The following is a 17,905-nucleotide window of genomic DNA, read 5'->3' as shown; positions in this document are numbered from 1 at the left end:
TCATTACATGCACATGCAGGTCAACTCATTGAGTAATTATGCAGAAAGTTTGAAGTTAATAACTCATCAGTTAATAACTCATCAGGGGTGAATGATAAGTTCATGGCCTAAGGTAGAAGGAGATGAGTTATTAACTCATTATTAGTTCATGGTGGCATTCTAAGCCCAGGAGGGAGCAGGGAAGGCAAGAGGCAGGGTTGTCACTGGTGTTCAGGTAAAGGTGATGCTGGTGAATCTGAGCTTGATGGAACTTTCATATTGAAGGTGATGGTTCTTTACAGTTCCTGGTGGATGATGAACAAGTCTTAGGGAAGGTATTATTGAATGTCAGAGTATAGTAGTTCTTATCTTTCTCTTCTCATAAGGACCTAATGTTAAAGCAGAGCATCTTCAATCATGTGGCCACATCTTATGCTGCTCACCATATTGGAATGTTTGTCTTTGAAGTTGACAGCTTGTCTCTGGAAGCCTTTTCATTCTGACGTGTTTTGATGGCAGTGGTTCTACACTGTGGCTGTTTGCTCCTCGGTGACATCAAGTTCTAGAAGATTGCTTTTGAGCCCATCACCATGTAACGCCAGTAACTCCTCTGCCACCAGGCATTTCTAGAAATGCTTCTATGTCATCCTTGTCTGCGTCCTCAAATCCTGCCCTATGTGTCAACTTGATCAGACTTCTTGGAGATTTTCAGATTCCTAAATTCATGGAAGTCACGCAGACTCTGGCCATAACCTACATCATATATAATCACAAGAGGCACTGACACAGTCAATGACAATCTAGTTCTGGTTTGGTCATTGCCACTTGACTCCAAAATGCATATGCCTCATACTCAAAGACACAGCAAACCTGAAACACAACTACAGCGTCTGATACACATGGGTAGTAACAATGGAATGGCATTAAGGGGCGACAATGCAACCTTGATGTTGTTAGTCATGTTTTTAATGTTAACTTGATGACATTTTGTTTGTTGACAACAAACAGGACTTTGTTGCCAAGGTTTTTCCTTATGCAATATTGCTTGGAGAAGCGTGGGAAGAGAATCAAAGTAGGATAATCTTGGTAAACTAGCACTGACACCCAGGTTCTTTGGTTTGATTGCTACATAACTAGAGGGATGGCCTTTGAGTTCTCATTTAGAGCTCTCGGGTTAGGAATGGTAAATTAAGAGAGGCTTAAAATTTCAGCAATGGCTCCAAGGAGAAAAATAAGTTGAACTTTGGCAGCTTTGAAGCCTGAAGTAGTTTCTCATCCCTGGAGATAAATGTGTGCGAGGGTATCCTCTTCCAAACAGGCAGCATCTCGTCTACACTAAGCACTTGCTTAGAAGAGTAGCTACTATCATCAATCATTTGTTTCAATACTTTTGGAAAAGTTCTCCTCTCACACTCTCCATCTCTTCAACTAGAAAAATAATTAGATAGATAGATAGATAGATAGATAGATAGATAGATAGATAGATACTTTATTCATCCCCATGGGGAAATTCAACATTTTTTCCAATGTCCCATACACTTGTTGTAGCAAAAACTCATTACATACAATACTTAACTCAGTAATAATATGATATGCATCTAAATCACTAACTCAAAAAGCATTAATAATAGCTTTAAAAAAGTTCTTAAGTCCTGGCAGTTGAATTGTAAAGCCTAATGGCATTGGGGAGTATTGACCTCTTCATCCTGTCTGAGGAGCATTGCATCGACAGTAACCTGTCGCTGAAACTGCTTCTCTGTCTCTGGATGGTGCTATGTAGAGGATGTTCAGGGTTTTCCATAATTGACCGTAGCCTACTCAGCGCCCTTCGCTCAGCTACCGATGTTAAACTCTCCAGTACTTTGCCCACGACAGAGCCCGCCTTCCTTATCAGCTTATTAAGACGTGAGGCGTCCTTCTTCTTAATGCTTCCTCCCCAACACGCCACCACAAAGAAGAGGGCGCTCTCAACAACTGACCTATAGAACATCTTCAGCATCTCACTGCAGACATTGAATGACGCCAACCTTCTAAGGAAGTACAGTCGACTCTGTGCCTTCCTGCACAAGGCATCTGTGTTGGCAGTCCAGTCTAGCTTCTCGTCCAACTGTACTCCCAGATACTTGTAGGTCTCAACCTGCTCCACACATTCTCCATTAATGATCACTGGCTCCATATGAGGCCTAGATCTCCTAAAGTCCACCACCATCTCCTTGGTCTTGGTGACATTGAGACGCAGGTAGTTTGAGTTGCACCATATCACAAAGTCCTGTATCAGTTTCCTATACTCCTCCTCCTGTCCATTCCTGACACACCCCACTATGACTATGGCCGTATTAAGCAGATTGGTACATTTCTTGAAATGCTCAAACCACTTTCAGAAGATACATTGTCCCTTTATATTCTTTCCTTACAAGCACGCATCTTTCCTCATCAAACTCAAGGCACTTGCAATTGATTCTGGTCTCCTAACTACACTCTTAATCTTTTTTCAATTTCCTCCTGATTATGTATCTGCTCTTTGTAGCATGTGATTCATTTCCTGGAGGAACATTGCTCCACACCCAATTAAATTTTATTTCTGTGTCCACAGTCAATTATATCAATCACCTGTGGCTTATTTAATATATATTTAAGTCAACGGTCTACTGTAACAGCAATGTACTCTAGAGCAGCCATCAGTTGAACAGTGACCTTTCTTAAAGTGGCTGCTTTTATAAATAGTGGATATGTATTGTACCTTAATAAGTCAATTGTATGGCACAATGTGCAGCTGTTAGTGTCGCCGTCATGTAGCACTAACAATGTGGGTTTGATCTTACTTCCTGCCTTATCTGTTTGGATTTACATTTTCTCACTGTGACCATATCTGTTTCCCCTGGTGTACCAGAATGTACTGGTAGGTTAACTGGCAGGTATACTGTTAATTTCTCCAGTGAATAGCAAGATAATTAGGAGAGAATTAAAGAACATGCAATAGAAGTTACAGGAAAATAACAGGAGCTGGGACAAATGGCAATGTTCTGAGATCCAGCATGGGTTTGATGGGTTGAATGGCCTCTCTGTATCATCAAGAATATGAAAACTGAAGTAGATCTATGAATCAAACATTCATAAATCAAGGGAGACCTGTAATCTTTAATCAATTGCATTCATTATTAAGATTCCAGAATTGGATTTTGGAGGGATTACATTTGAAGATTGGAATTTGCAGGTGATGGGTTTGAAAGTATTCTAAGAGGAGCTCAGGCATGGAAACATGCTGTAATGCATAATAGGTCTTTACTTCTCTCCCACTCTTTGATTCTGCTTGTGGCAGGAGAATGAACTGAAAAATGCTGTGGATTGCCCAGGCACATTCCAGAGGGAAGAACAAATTGAAAATAACGATACCACCTGCCTCCTGGCTGGTGGTTAGTTCGAAGGAGTAGTGTTGCTGGAGCCTATGAAGCAATTACCTTGTCACTTCCCATCCCACAATGATCTCAATAATCCCTGCAACAGCTATTCGTCCTCTCTTACCTTGAAGAACAGCTCCTCAATATGATCGTTGCATGCGTTTTGCCTCATAACGTCAATCAAGTTCTGGATGAATATGCTTCCCTTCTCAGGATGCCTAAGGGCCACGCTGTCTGCAGAGACAAGATCATCAGTGTTAGTACTGAAAAAGGAGAATTTCTGTCAGCCGTCAGAGGCAAAGAAGCCACAACAATGAACCAGCTTATGAATGGTGCCAGTTGATTAGATGATTGATGAGCAGCAGAACATCAGTAAAATCACTCGGCTGCCAGCTTATAATGCAAGGTCACCAAAATTCTCCTTTGATACACATAATGGAATATACGTCATGTACTTTCAGAATTCATCCAGGTTTCCTGAGATAACAGTATAGCATTAAAAGTAAAGATTTTTTTTTCCTAATCACTAAAATGAATTGAATAATATTCAGTTTAGCAGTTTACTGTACATTAAACTCAATTATTTAAAAAGTAAAATACATGCGAACTTGGATTTCATTGTGCTAATTGGTAATGAGTTATTATTGTCACATCTACCATGCAATAGGCTTAGTTTACATGTCATCCAGACAGACCATTCCTCACATAAGTATATCAGGGTGGCACAAAGGGAAAACAATAATAGAATGCACAATACAGTGTTATAGTTACAGAGAAAGTCTAGTGCAAGTGAACAAATATGGTGCAAAGGGCATGATGAGGTGGTCTGAGAGGCACACTCAGATCCCTTACAAAAATAATAGTACAAGGATACATTTAAAAGCAGCACAACGCTTTTTACACTGCTAAAACAAGAACTATGTGCTCTGTCACAAGCTGTATGAGAACTTACATAACGCTGTAGGATTGCTGCATTCCCTGCTGGGAAGAAAGCCAGAGCTTAAAGTTGGCGGTAATTTTCTTATCAATGTATGTATATCACCATCAATTCCCTGCTCATAGCCACCTTGTGACTTTCATTTACGTCTGTAACCCTCCTACGTCATTTACCCTCCTTAGTCTCTACTAGTTGTTAAAGTTTTATATGGTCAACGGTATTAATTATTCTAATACTGTATAGAGTTCAATATTAATGTTTTAACAGGTTATAGGTATTACTATATGTTAAATATAATTTTACCGATGCATAAGAAAAGTAAAACTGTTTCAAAGCTCTGAATAGAATGTTTTATTTATAACACACGTAATATTTTTCCAACCAGCAACAAAAAGCACGTATTACTGTTACTTTGGGTATTTTGAGAGATCCTTGTGACTGATGTAATCCAGCGAGTTTTTGGTTGCAACTTGGTTAAAGATAATCAAAGATCACCTCTTTTCACAACATCACCACAGTTAAGAGTTTTTGATAGCAGGTGAAGAGCTTGACTAAAACCACATTCAGCTGGATAAGAGGTGGGAAATCCCATATAAAACAATCCTGCTTTCTCCCAAAGCGGTGGTAACTTATTTTGAATATCACGAGTTATCCAGAAACGTTGCTTGCAGTGTTTGGATTTTGCTTGAGCTGTAACATCACTCTGCAGCTCAGTAAGATGTACTTGCAATGTGGTGTCAACATCATTCACATTGACCCCAGATGGATCCACCACCCAGTCGGGAAGATGCATCTCCAGCAAGTCTCTGAACTGAAATTCCACATCAGTGTTTCAAATGGTCCAGATGTACAATCAGTTCAGCATCTTGCAAATCTATTTTAAGAGTGGCCAGTGAAGAAAATTGCATAAATTTGAGACATCCAATATCGCTGCTGAACAGGTTGAGTTTTCCAAGGAAAGCAGTAATAGCCTTTTTGCATGATACGAGATTGCAATTTTTTTCTTTGTAACTGTTTGTTTAATAAATTCGTTTTCAAATATATCCAACAGGTAAAATTACATCAGAGTTAGCAGCAACAATTTGTTCTCCAAGCAGCTTATCACTTAGAGAGGCTACAATACTATCCTAAAGTGCAACAAAACGACCAAGACAATTGCCTTCAGATAACCATCAGACCTCATCATGTTTAATGGCCATTCAAAATCTTCTTAGCTTTCCGCACAAAATTGTCGAAGAAGATGATCTGCAAGTGCATTTGATTTGATGAAGTTGTCAGGCGTTATTACAGGAGCAAGGGCGTTGTGCAAACCTCCCCTCAATATTTTTGCAACCAAATGCTGATGGTGAATGACACATTATATGGAAAGAAATGTCAGGCATAGCATTGCTAAATGAGCAAAGAATGTTCTGTATCTTCCTACCGTTGAAGTAGCACCATCAGTTCTACAAGCCATTATATTTCCTGCCTGCAGTTTCTTTCGTAATTTTTACTGTTATGAATGAGAGTGCATATGACACTATGCAAGCCATTCCCTTGAGCAAGTCATCAGTATTAAGACGTGTTGATGGAAGTGCCGGATGATGTGGAGAAACAACTACGGTAGTTGCACAACTGCAAGTTAAGAAGTTTTTCCTGCAAATCGATTGAATATACATCTAAAAATAAAACTAGTTTTTTAGGCAGTTACCAGATACATGAGATAAATATTTTTAATGCTATTATATATGCAAATTCTATTTGGCAATAAACAGTGTGTACTCACTAAGTATGATAAGTATCAAAATATGATCACTAAAAATAAAATAATTCAAAATATGATGTGTCAGGGATTCAACAGAAGTTGTAGCGTTAGATAGTGACTACACGTGTTCTCTCCTCTCTGCAGTTTCGTCGTTTCTGGCAGAGGACTCCACTGCAATAGGTGCAGCCTTCATGTCACGTTTTATAAGTATTGTAACACACGCAGGTACGGAAGGCAAACAGAAGAAGCCTCTTGCTTCACACTCGCTGATTGGCCTTGCTGCAGGCAGCCCCACCCAATTCTCAGTAGGCTTGCAATACTCATAGCTGTTTTAAATAGATTACTCCAACATGGGTTATGCCAGGCTTTCTATATTAGTCACTTTCTGATAAGGGTTTTGATACGGAAAACCTGGCAATCTCTGGCAGTCTTTCAGTTAGAATTAGATATAGATGCTTCTCAGCAAACATGTAATTATCGATAACCAAGTAACCGTAGCTGGTGGACCACGTTGCAGGGTCACGCCCGTCCGCTCACTGTCGAGTCAGTGATTTGGGGGTGGATGTGGAGCAGGGCTCAGGGGGCTGCCTGTAAGGGTGTGAATGGTGAATTGTGCGTGATCTTGCAGGAGCAGAGATAATGACTGACGTGCTGCCTCCCACCCCCTACACACACACACACACACACACACACACACACACACACACACACACACACACACACACACTCACACACACACACACACACACACACACACACACACACACACACACACACACACACACACACACACACACACACACACACACACACACACACACTAAGCTGTTTTGCTGCCTAATTTGCCATATTTTCCCAATACTTTCATTTAGGGTTCCAATTAAATTACATATTTTAATTTATTTTTTATTTATATATTTTAGTAATATTTCATTAAAACAGCAAACTTACTCAGAAACTCCTGTGACCCCCGTTTTCTTGATTTTTACTTGTGGGCACTGGGATGATGGTAGTGGAGGTGAGTCTGTGGGGACAGTGGTCTGATTCAGGGAGATGTTAAAGATGTCAGTGAAAACATCTGCCAGCTGGGCTGCAAAGTCTCTGAGCACACGGCTGGGTATGTGGTCAGACCCCACAGCCTTACGTGGGTTAATCCTGGCCAGGATCCTCCTCACAGCATTCTCCAGCCTGACAGAGTGCCTGCACCATGGTGGGAGGGGGAGTCTTTCTCGCCAGCACATCATTCAGTCCATCAAAACGTGCACAGAAGATTTTCAGCCCGTCAGGAAGACAGGTGTCACTGTCATCGATGCACAGGGTGGTCTGATGACGGTGGTGTCGTCCGCAAACTTAAATATGGCATTAGAGCTGTACTTAGTCATACAGTGCTAAGTATAAATTGAGTAGATCAGGGTGCTAAGCACACAGTTGTGGTGCACCAGTGCTGACGATGATTGTGGAGGAGACGTTACCAATCCACACCAACTGGGTCCTGCAAGTGAGGAAGTCAAGGATCCAGTTGCACAAGGAGGTATGGAGGCATAGGTATTGGAACGTAGTGATTAGTTCCGAGGGGATGATAGTGTTGAATGCTGAGCTGTGGTCAATGAAGAACATCCTGGTGTATGTACCTTCATTGTCCTGATGTTCCCGAGCTGTGAAGAGCCAATGAAATAGCACCTGCTTTTGATTTGTTGTTATGGTAGCCAGACTGGAGAGGATACAACTCATCCCTCAGGCAGGAGTTGATATGCCCAAGGCGAACCTCTCAACGCACCTCTTTAAAGTGGATGTAAGTCACGGGATCCCAACCTGGGATCCATGGACCCCTTGGTTAACAGTACGGGACTATGGCATAAAAAGGTTGGGAACCCCTGATGTACAATAAACACTGCTGCAAGATGGTCATTCAGGCAGGTTACCACATTCTTCTTGTGACTGATATGATTGAAATAGGTGGGTACTTCAGACGGTCAAAGCAGAGGTTGAAGGTGTCAGTAAACACCCCATCCAGTTGATTAAAGAATCATCTCCACACTGGTTACAGAGCAGTTCCAAAGGATGCGCGGCAAAAACAAAGGAAAGGGAGGACTCTGTGTGCCTGGGAATTTCCTAAGTGATAATCTACCCTACCTAACTACTTGTGGTGATTGACCCCAATTTTCTGAGTTGGTACACTGATCTCGGGGCCACGCAAACTATCTTTTGAACCACATGTAAAATACTATAATCTTTTTAGAGCTTTTTTAGGGTCACAAGAAATAAAATCCCTGAAAACTGGCAAAAGTCTTTTTTCAATACTACAAGTCCCTGTTAAGATCATCTGTAAGTGATGTTGAATAGGAAACACTAGAGAAAAAAAACTTAGCTGTTCTACTTTAAATTGTGGCAAGGTAGACTTCCTGTGCACTTGAGTTAAGAGCCAAGTATATTATTTTAATGACAGGTGTAAGTATTTACTCTTTTGCTAACAAGCCTCTCCCACTCCTAATTGTGGTAAATTGAAACAAAGCTTTGAAGGACAGAAGATTTCAAACAGGTCCAATCTCTCCGATCCCTGTCACTTCTACAAGGTTCCTGCCAGTTCCAATCTCTTCAATTTTCTGTTACCTTCTTTAATGGCTAACCAAGTTAGAATGTTCCCAGAACTGAACTCAGTCATGCTGTTGCAAAACACACTTACTCATGAAGTGCCTAGTTACCTGGTGTGGTGGAACAGAAACAGATGAAATCACTTTCCTTGTGTACTTGGTAAAAAGGGCCTTCTTCTTCGTATTCAATGTGGGGCTGAGGAGTTGCTGAATCACTGACATAGGCATGACCAAGGCTCCCTGCAAAGCAATTGCACAACTTAATGATGGAGATTAACCTGCAGCAATAACACAGACGTCATGTCATGACTGATTAGTATTTTTCCACTCAGTAAAATTATTTACAGGAACACACCAGATCACCAGGAACAGCCTTTCTGGTAATCTTATCAACATTCCCTCTCTCTGACTAATTTAAGATGGAAAATAAAAGTGCAGCAATATTGCACTATTTTTTATCTACATTGAACCAATGAAATTGTAAAGGATAACCAATGTAAAATGGATGCTCTCATAAAGGTGAATTCTTGGAGCCTCGGGATCAGTTGCCATTTGGTACAGTAAGTGATTAAATAGTAGGAATTCAGCATTTAGAGTCAGTGCAGAAGCAGGCTCTTTGGCCCATCTAATTCATGCCAAACTGTTATTCTGGCTAGTAACATCAACTGTAACCTGACCATAGGCCTCCATAACTCTCCCATCCATGAACTTATTCAACTTCTCTAAAATGTTGCAATCGAACCTGTAATGTAGGGATCTATTGCTTTTCAAGCAATACCCCCCCCCCCCCCCCTTAGCACTATGTATTGATCTGTTGTCTGTGAATGCGCTGTTGCCTACACATGCACATTGTGCTCTCTTTCTCTGGTTGACTGCAATGTGAATACACCAGTTAAAGCTATTTCCCTTGCGTGTGCTTTTATTTAATTGATATGTAGTTGTGTACAGACACAACGGAACCCACATCCACCATTTCCTCTGGCAGCTCGTTCCACAGTTGCACTATCCTCTAAGTCAACGGTTCCCAACTTTTTTAATGCCACGGACCCACCCCTCAATATTAATCTAGGGGCCTGTGGACCCCAAGTTGGGAATTCCTGCTCTAGGTGAAGATGTTTCACCCTAGGTTCCCTTAAATATTTCACCTTTCACCCTTAACCTGTGACCTCTTGTTCCAGTCTCATCCAACCTAGATGCAAAAAGCCAGCTTGCATTTACCCTATCTATACCCCTTATAATTTTGTATGCCTCTATCAAGTCTCACCACATTCTCCTATACTCCAGGGAAAATATCCTATCTTATTCAACCTTTCCCTATAACTCAGGTCCTCAAGTCCCAGCAACATCAGGGATGATGCCTGAGTATGTCCAGTTTTTATACCCCTGTATTCCGTCCCTCCTGATTGGTTAGTCCTCATCCAATCAGGTTTCCACTCTCCCACCTTGTTTACAGTTGAACTCCCGTTCTTACTTAGTGTGAGACCTTGGTCTTTGTTAAAATTCTTTTCCTCTAGTTTTATTTCACTGGCTTCCTTTACCTGGCAGTCTCAAAAGCCATTGGTGTGGCACAGTAGTTTTGTGCTGTCGAAGTCAATCCTACGGCCAATCCCAATTTCCCCTTGGGATCAATAAAGTATGTCTGTCTGTCTGTCAAATGCGACTTTCTGCTATCGCTGAATTCTCCAGGTAACCCAAACGGATACACCTCTTGTGCTCCTTGATGCGCGCTTCCACTATGTGTCCCACCTGGCCGATGAGTTCCTCCAGCTTTTTGTGTGTGTTGCGTGTGTATTTCCAGCATCTGCAGACCTACTCTTGCTTGTGATCAGAATGGGGAAATGTGATTTAAGTGACTTTAACCACAGAACGATTGTTGATACCAGACGAGGTGGTTTGAGTATCTTAGAAACTGCTGATCTCCTGGGATTTTCACACTCAGCAGTCTCCAGAGTTTACAGAGAATAGTGTGAAAAATTTGAAAAGAAATCCAGTGAATGGCAATTCGGTGGGCAAAAATGACTCGTTAATGAGAAAGGTCAGAGAAGAAGGCCCAGGCTGGTTCAAGCTGATAGGAAGGCAACCGTAACTCAAGTAACCACGTTACAATAGCGGTGTGCAGAAGAGCAACTCTGAACACACAGCACATCAAGTCTTGAAGTGGATGGGCTACAGCCAGTAGAAGACCACAAACGTTCACACAGTGGCCACATTATTAGGTAGAGGAGGTACCCCGTAAAGTGGTCACTGAGTATATATGGAAAATTGTCACTGTGTTGTTTCAGTTTGAAGGGGGAACAATTAAGGAGTAAAGATCAACATAAAACTCATTCTATGATTAAGAAAGGAAAATATGTAAAATTGTTTGGGAAATTAAACTAAAAGGTTTGCTAGTAGATAAGCACCAATTTCACAAAATATTACAGAATTCTTCATGAGCATCCAATCTAAGCAGTAATCAAAACTCCACATAAATATTGATCCATCTATGGCCAATTAGGTTGAGGATGCCATTAGATAAAAAGAAGATGCTCATAGTGTGGTCAAGGAGCAAATTAAACCCAAGGACTGGAAGCGTTTTAGGAAGAGGTAACAAACTGCCATGTATCTTATAGAAATGACAGACCATTAGATCAGAAAGAAATGGATTATCAGAAAGGAAAAGAATCAGAAAAAATAAATCTTATTTATTAGATTAAATAAATAGAAGAGATGTTATGATGGAAAAATTAAAAAATAATAGAGGCATTAAGCAAATAGCTGACTACATTGCAGCATAGTAAATATAGCAGAGATTGTCAGGAGTTCGGATTTAAAGGATGGTGAGGCACAGAAAATCATTCTTATCACCAAAATAAATTACTGGGGCAACTACAGTGATTAAAAGCTACCACATTCCTTGAATCTAATAACTTGAATCCTAGGAACCAAAACAGTTGGCGGTAGTGATAGTGAAAGTATTAGTTATGATCTTCCATAATTGTGCTGTCCCAGCTGACATGTAGAGCATTTAAGATTGCATTTAACATTTATGGAACAATGTTAAACACTGTTAGTTAGTCAAATGTTTTTTTTGTTCCTGCCTATTAATAGGCACCATTTGCTGGGCCATAATCCATTCGTAAATTATATTAATGACCAAAATGAAGAAGTAAAGTGTAATGTCTCCACGTTTACTGTGATACAAAGCTAACTAGAAAGGTAAGCCAATAAGGAGGACGTAAGGAGTCTGCAATGACAGGTAGTTGCAGTTAGCAAATGGACAAGAATTTTGAAAATGAAATATTGATTTTGAGACTTCGGTGGGAAAACTAGAAAAACTAATTTTGTTAAGACAGAAAGAAGTAGTAAATGTAAATGCATTGATGAATCTTGTTTTGCATACAAACATTTAGGAAGGAAGCTGTTTGTCTCTCTCAGAAGGGAATGCAGGAGGAGGTCTTTCTGGAGTTATGTAGAACTTCATAGAGAACACATTTGCCAGGATAAGTAGGAAACTGTAGTTTAGATTCATAAGACTGATTCCTTAGATGAGGGGAGAAGAGATTGAACATGTTTGTTCTGCAGTGACTGTGGCAAGATTCATAGTTAGATGCTGATTAGATTTTTACTCATATAGTAGAATCTGGAAATAGGGACATGGTCTCAGGATAAGGAAACGGATATTCTGGACCAAGATGAACTGACAAAGTTTTGAAAAAGGAACTAGTGCTCTCCCAGCATAAATAAACTTCTCTCAGACTTGAAGCTGTGAACAGGTATTGATTATAACCGATGTGTTGATGACAAAGTCTGCTATCTTCATCAAGTCTTGACCCAAAATGTCAAATGTCTTTTCCATTGATGCTGCCAGGTTCCCCATTCTGAAGTTTAGTCTGAACAACAACTAAACCTCAGTAGTTTCTGAGATACTCAAACCACCCCATCTGGCACCAACAAACATTCCAGAATCAAAAGCAGTTACATCACATTTCTTCCCATTCTGTTGTTTGGTCTGAGCAACAACTGAAGTTCTTGATCATGTCTGTATGTTTTTATGCATCGAGTTGCAGCCTCACGATTGGCTGCTTAGGTATTTGCTGTAATGAGCAGATGTACAGCTGAACCTAATAGAGTGGCCACTGAGTGCATAATCTCTTAGTTTATCATTAGTTCACTGTAATCAGATACCCTCAATAAGATTACATAGCTCATGGTGAAACAAAGCTTGATTGAAAACTTACGCTTACAATTTCACAATAATGTGGAGAGCTATATTGCATGTCTGTAATCAAGGTTTCAGTAAGTTGCAAACATGTAAAACGTTATTCATCAATGATTTAGACAATGGAATTGATGACTTTGTGGCAAAGTTTGCGGACTATACGAAGGTAGGTAGGGGGGTAGGTAGTGCTGAGGAAGCAATGCGATTGCAGCAGGACCTTGACAAATAGGAAGAATGAGCAAAGAAGTGGCAGATGGAATACAGTGTGGGAAATGTATGAAAATGCATTTTGGTAAAAAGAATAATAGTGCGGACTATTAACTAATGGGGAGAAGGTTCAAACTTCAGATGTGCAGAGGGACTTAGGAGTCCTCGTGCAGGACTGCCAAAAAGTTAACTTACAGGTTCAATCTGTGGCAAGTGCAATGTTGGCATTTATTTCAAGGGGAATAGAATATAAAAGCAAGGAGATAATGCTGAGCCTTTATAAGGCACTAGTCAGGCCGCTCTCGAAGTATCGTCTACAGTTTTGGGCCCCATCTCTCAGAAAGGATGTGTTGTCATTGGAGAGAGTCCAGAGGAGGTTCAAGAGGATGATTCCGGGACTGAAGGAGTTAACATATGAGGAGTGTTCGGCAGCTTTGGGCCCGTACTCACTGGAATTCAGAAGAATCCGGGAGGATCTCATTGAAACCTACCGACTGTTGAAAGGACTAGATCGGGTGGATGTGAAGAGGATGTTTCCTCTGGTGGGGGTATCCAGAACTAGAGGCACAGCCTCAGAATTGAGGGGAAACCCTTTAGAACAGAGGTAAAGAGGAATTTTTTTTTTAGCCAGTGAGTAGTAAATTTGTGAAATGCTCTGCCACAGACTGCAGTGGAGGCCAAGTCTGTGGGTATATTTAAGATGGAAGTTGATCATTTCCTGATCAGTCAGGGCATCAAAGGATATGGCGAGAAAGCAGGTGTATGGGGTTGAGTGGGATCCAGGATCAACCATGATGGAATGGCGGAGCAGACTCAATGGGCTGAATAGCCTAATTCTGCTCCCATGTCTTATGTAAGGAAGCTCTGATGTATTTGTTACTGCAAACAAGCTGGCTTAATTTAGCTGTGTCCTCAACAGATGTTTGTGAAGGTAAACATCACAGGAAATATCTTTCAACAGGTTTTAGACAGCTGGTGAACTCAGACTTTTCTCCATCAAAGCATATGTGATGTGCAAGTGATGGACATAGAAAATTTCTACATTGATTTTTATTGTATACATTTCTCTGACATTAAATGTACCTATTGAGGATGGAGATGGTTCAATTAAAAGGGAAGTTGTGTCACTCAGATTGTTGGGGATGTGATTTTTAGTATAAAAGGGGAAGCAATCTACAAGGATCCCCAGCATGCAAGGTAATTCCAAATAGAATTGTCTACATCAGATGAGGGGTGGGGGGTAGAGAGGGAGAGGGAGAGATTAGAGCAATTCCAGGAGCTGCAGTTAAAAGGGTTAAAGTAAAATACAGAACACAGAGATTTTATGATCTTATTAGAGTACAATAGTATTTATTGAAATATTTTGTATCATTCCCTTGGTACTTACATTTAAAATGCTATTAGTAGTGTTGGTATTATTTCATTTGTTGAAAAACTGAAAAAGGGTTCTTGGCTTTCCTGCCCTGCCAGCCTTAATTGGTTTTCCCACACATCTGGGACCAAAGGATTAACTCAAAGGATAGTTGTTGTATATACCACATGCACAACCTTTCCCAATTAATTCAATGATGTTCTGCTCCAACAGGCTGTTCTAAATGCATTCCATGAACCGTCCCCCAAACTATTTCTTTGAAAATGATTCAGCCAACCTGCATTAGGTTAAAGTCCCCCCACAATATTTTTTCTACTTCTGCTGAAATCCCTTTAGATTAATATAGTTAAGTAGGTCATAAAACTATACTCACTTGCACTTTTAACCCTTCTTATCTTGTATCTCTACCCATAGTGATAGCGCTTTCTGAATTTCTGGACAAAGATTAGTTCCAAATACTGTCCTCACCACGTTATCACAACTAACATTTATAACTGCAAAAGAGGCCATTTGCCTGTTTTGTTCATACCAGCTGAGAAATTGCAACCCAGCTTAAACCCCAGCACTTGTAGCTCTATTGGGTACAGCTCTCTCACTATATATCTAGCACTTTTGATATGTTTTGCTTCTATCATCCTGTCAGCGGGATCCAATAATCTGCAGCATTATGTCATTCAACTTGTAGGCAAATATCTATCCACCTAACTATACTGCCCCTTACCGCTAAATGTTTCTTTTAATTCCTGCCCTACTTGTACCACAGTGCCATGATCCCACTCACCTTCCTCCCTGTAGATTTTGTTCTGACTTGTACGGGCACATGGACCTTGTGCCTGTTGGACGGCAACTTGAATCTGTACCGAATATCCTCCAGATACAGACATTCAGTGCAGATGCATTTGCCTAGGTAGGACACAGGTAGGACATACGCAATCCACCTACCTGGCATCCCAATTACATGTTTTTCCTATTTCCAGTTAATTTATAAGTGAATTGTGAGCAGGACTTTTGAAAAACATTGGGTGATTTTCTGGGATAAGTTCTATTTGAGGAAAGCCCTTTGGCTTTTACCTAGGAAGAGTAAGTGGTGTGCTACCAAACCTTTCCAGTCCTTTTATGGAGGCATAAGAGCAAGGGCAGGGTCAGTCATGGGCATGGGGATGGATTGAGTACAAGATCTGGGATGAGATAAGGCAAAAGCTGGAAAGAGGATTAGGGGAGTGAAACCATCTCCACTGGACTGTTTCACCAGGACTTTCAATGCTACATCCAGACGTCAGAGAGGTTCCTTGTGGGCCACTGTGGATCTCTTTCAAACGAGGACCCTCCACAGTACCAGTCAAAGTGGAGGTAAAGTGACAGTGTCTGAAAAGCACGATAAATCTGGCAGACTCTGATACTGTATATTAGCTGCAGGCAAACTCAAGTTATGGTAATGCATACTCAACCCTGACTCTCAAACTAGTGACTCTTACAATAGCATCTACTCAGCATTGTTTTTCCCCTCATGAACAAATAATCCCTTCATCTATTATGTTTCAAAATATATGTGCAGGATATTATTCTTGGAATGTATATGTACAGTATTTCCTATAAAAGCATCTCTATTACAATTCCTACAACATGCAAATGTTACTCTCAAAGAATACGATTTCTTTCTAATATATACAGTGCCTGTTATTCCCCATATATTAAAAAAAGATTAAGTATTTGGCCACTAAATTCTTGTGCAAGTCTCCTACACATTTGGGTCAATTGATTTTAGTACACGGGATTACAATAGGTATTCAATACACATGAATAGAGCAAATTCTCTCCCAAGGATTTATTTTACAAAGGGCTGCTATTTTCTTTTTGGAACCCATTTTCTGCTAAACATTATTTCAAGAATCCCTGTTGTAATTTGTTGCCTATAATATGCCTGCGCTGAGCCGGTTTGTAAGAAGAGTTTTCAAAGAGCACTCACTTCCACGACAGGCCTGGATGATGATGATCTTTGGCTTTCCTCTCAGCCCTTTGCAGTTCTTGTTGTTTAAAATATCGAAAATTTGGTCAATGTGAAAAGTATCTTCCTCACTTTCACTGTGACGTTTGCCACAGATTTTATCCCGGAGTCCATGGGACATTAAAACTATAAAGGTGCTATCCGACTGCATGTGCTCCTCTCGATTTGAAAATGCAATCAGTGCTTCCTTCATCGCCTGAAACATAATTTTAGGTATATCATTATTTTTGAACAGTGCATATTCATTCCTGAAATCTACTTAGTCCATTCTATAAAATATAAGGTTGGTACTTAACAAGAACATTATCAATAGCAACACTCACAAAATGCTGGAGGAACTCAGCAGGTCAGGCAGCATCTACAGAAATGATTGAACAGTCTATGTTTTGGGCCATGACCTAGAAGGCTCTCGGCCTGAAATATTGCCTGTTTATTCATTTCCATTGATGCTGCCCAACCTGCTGAATTCCTCCAGCATTTTGTGTGTGTTGCTCTAGATTTCCACCATCTGCAGAATCTCTTGTGATTATTAATAAAGAATTTTTTAACATCCAATGATCCATTCATGTTATAATATGGCTATATAACACAAACTATAATGTAAAATCGTCTGATACAATGGAACTCCATAAATGTGTTTAGTGACGGAAGTGATGCTGTAATCCAATTCTGTGTTGTGTGAGATTAGGAAGTCTATAGAATGTATTATATTTTCTCCATATCCTGGAGATAACATTTTATGCTATATAATTTAATACTTTAAAATGTCACCATCCATCACAAAGAATCAACTAGAATGTACAAGTTTATTCAGCAAGGGTTAATTGTGCTACACTGTAAATAAAGACTGGGAATTCTCGAATATTGTTGAGAAATTCTGTTCACAGATATACATGGGCTCACAGGATCATAAAAAGCTGCAGAGGGTTGTAAACTCAGTCAGATCCGTCATGGGCACCAGCCTCCCCACCATCGAGGGCTGTTTCAAAAGGTGATGCCTCAAGATTGGAGTTAACTATCTATTAGAACAAAGCACACAGAACATAGAACAGTACAGAACAGAAACAGACCCTTTGGACCACAACGTGTGTCGAGCTAATCAAATGCCTAACAAAACTAATCCCTTCTGCCCTCACAATGTCCAGATCCTTTCATCTCCTGCACACTCACACGGCTATCTAAGAGATTCTTAAATGCCTCTATTGTATTCTCTCCACCACCACCCCAGGCAGCATATTCCAGGCACCTGCCATTCTCTGTGTAAAACACTTAACCCTTCACAACTCCTTTGTACATAAACCCTCCCACCTGACATGCATGTCATCTGGTATCAGACACTTCAATCCTGGGAAAAACACACTTGCTGTCAAATCTATCTATGACTCTCATAATCTTATAAATCAGATCAGATGATAATCAAATCTCTCAACTTCTGCCACATCCCAAACCCTCCTCTTCTTATACCACATGT

General features: G+C 40.4%; 1 protein-coding gene across 2 annotated transcripts in view; it reads right to left on the bottom strand.

Moving 5' to 3' along the window:
* LOC140731799 (caspase-1-like) overlaps nt 1-17,905 on the bottom strand; it is a 43,965-nt gene that overhangs the window by 5,526 nt on the left and 20,534 nt on the right. For both annotated transcript variants that reach the window (XM_073053613.1, XM_073053612.1), the window contains 3 exons: nt 16,396-16,630; nt 8,761-8,889; nt 3,502-3,611 (listed from right to left, as the gene is read on the bottom strand). In XM_073053613.1, coding sequence (XP_072909714.1) covers nt 3,502-3,611; nt 8,761-8,889; nt 16,396-16,630 — 474 coding nt within the window. The remainder of the gene's footprint in view (nt 1-3,501; nt 3,612-8,760; nt 8,890-16,395; nt 16,631-17,905) is intronic.

The sequence above is a fragment of the Hemitrygon akajei genome, chromosome 8, assembly GCF_048418815.1.
Source record: "Hemitrygon akajei chromosome 8, sHemAka1.3, whole genome shotgun sequence".
Lineage (NCBI taxonomy): Eukaryota > Metazoa > Chordata > Chondrichthyes > Myliobatiformes > Dasyatidae > Hemitrygon > Hemitrygon akajei.
Note: the sequence above shows the minus strand (reverse complement) of the source record. Positions and strands in the feature narration are given on the sequence as shown.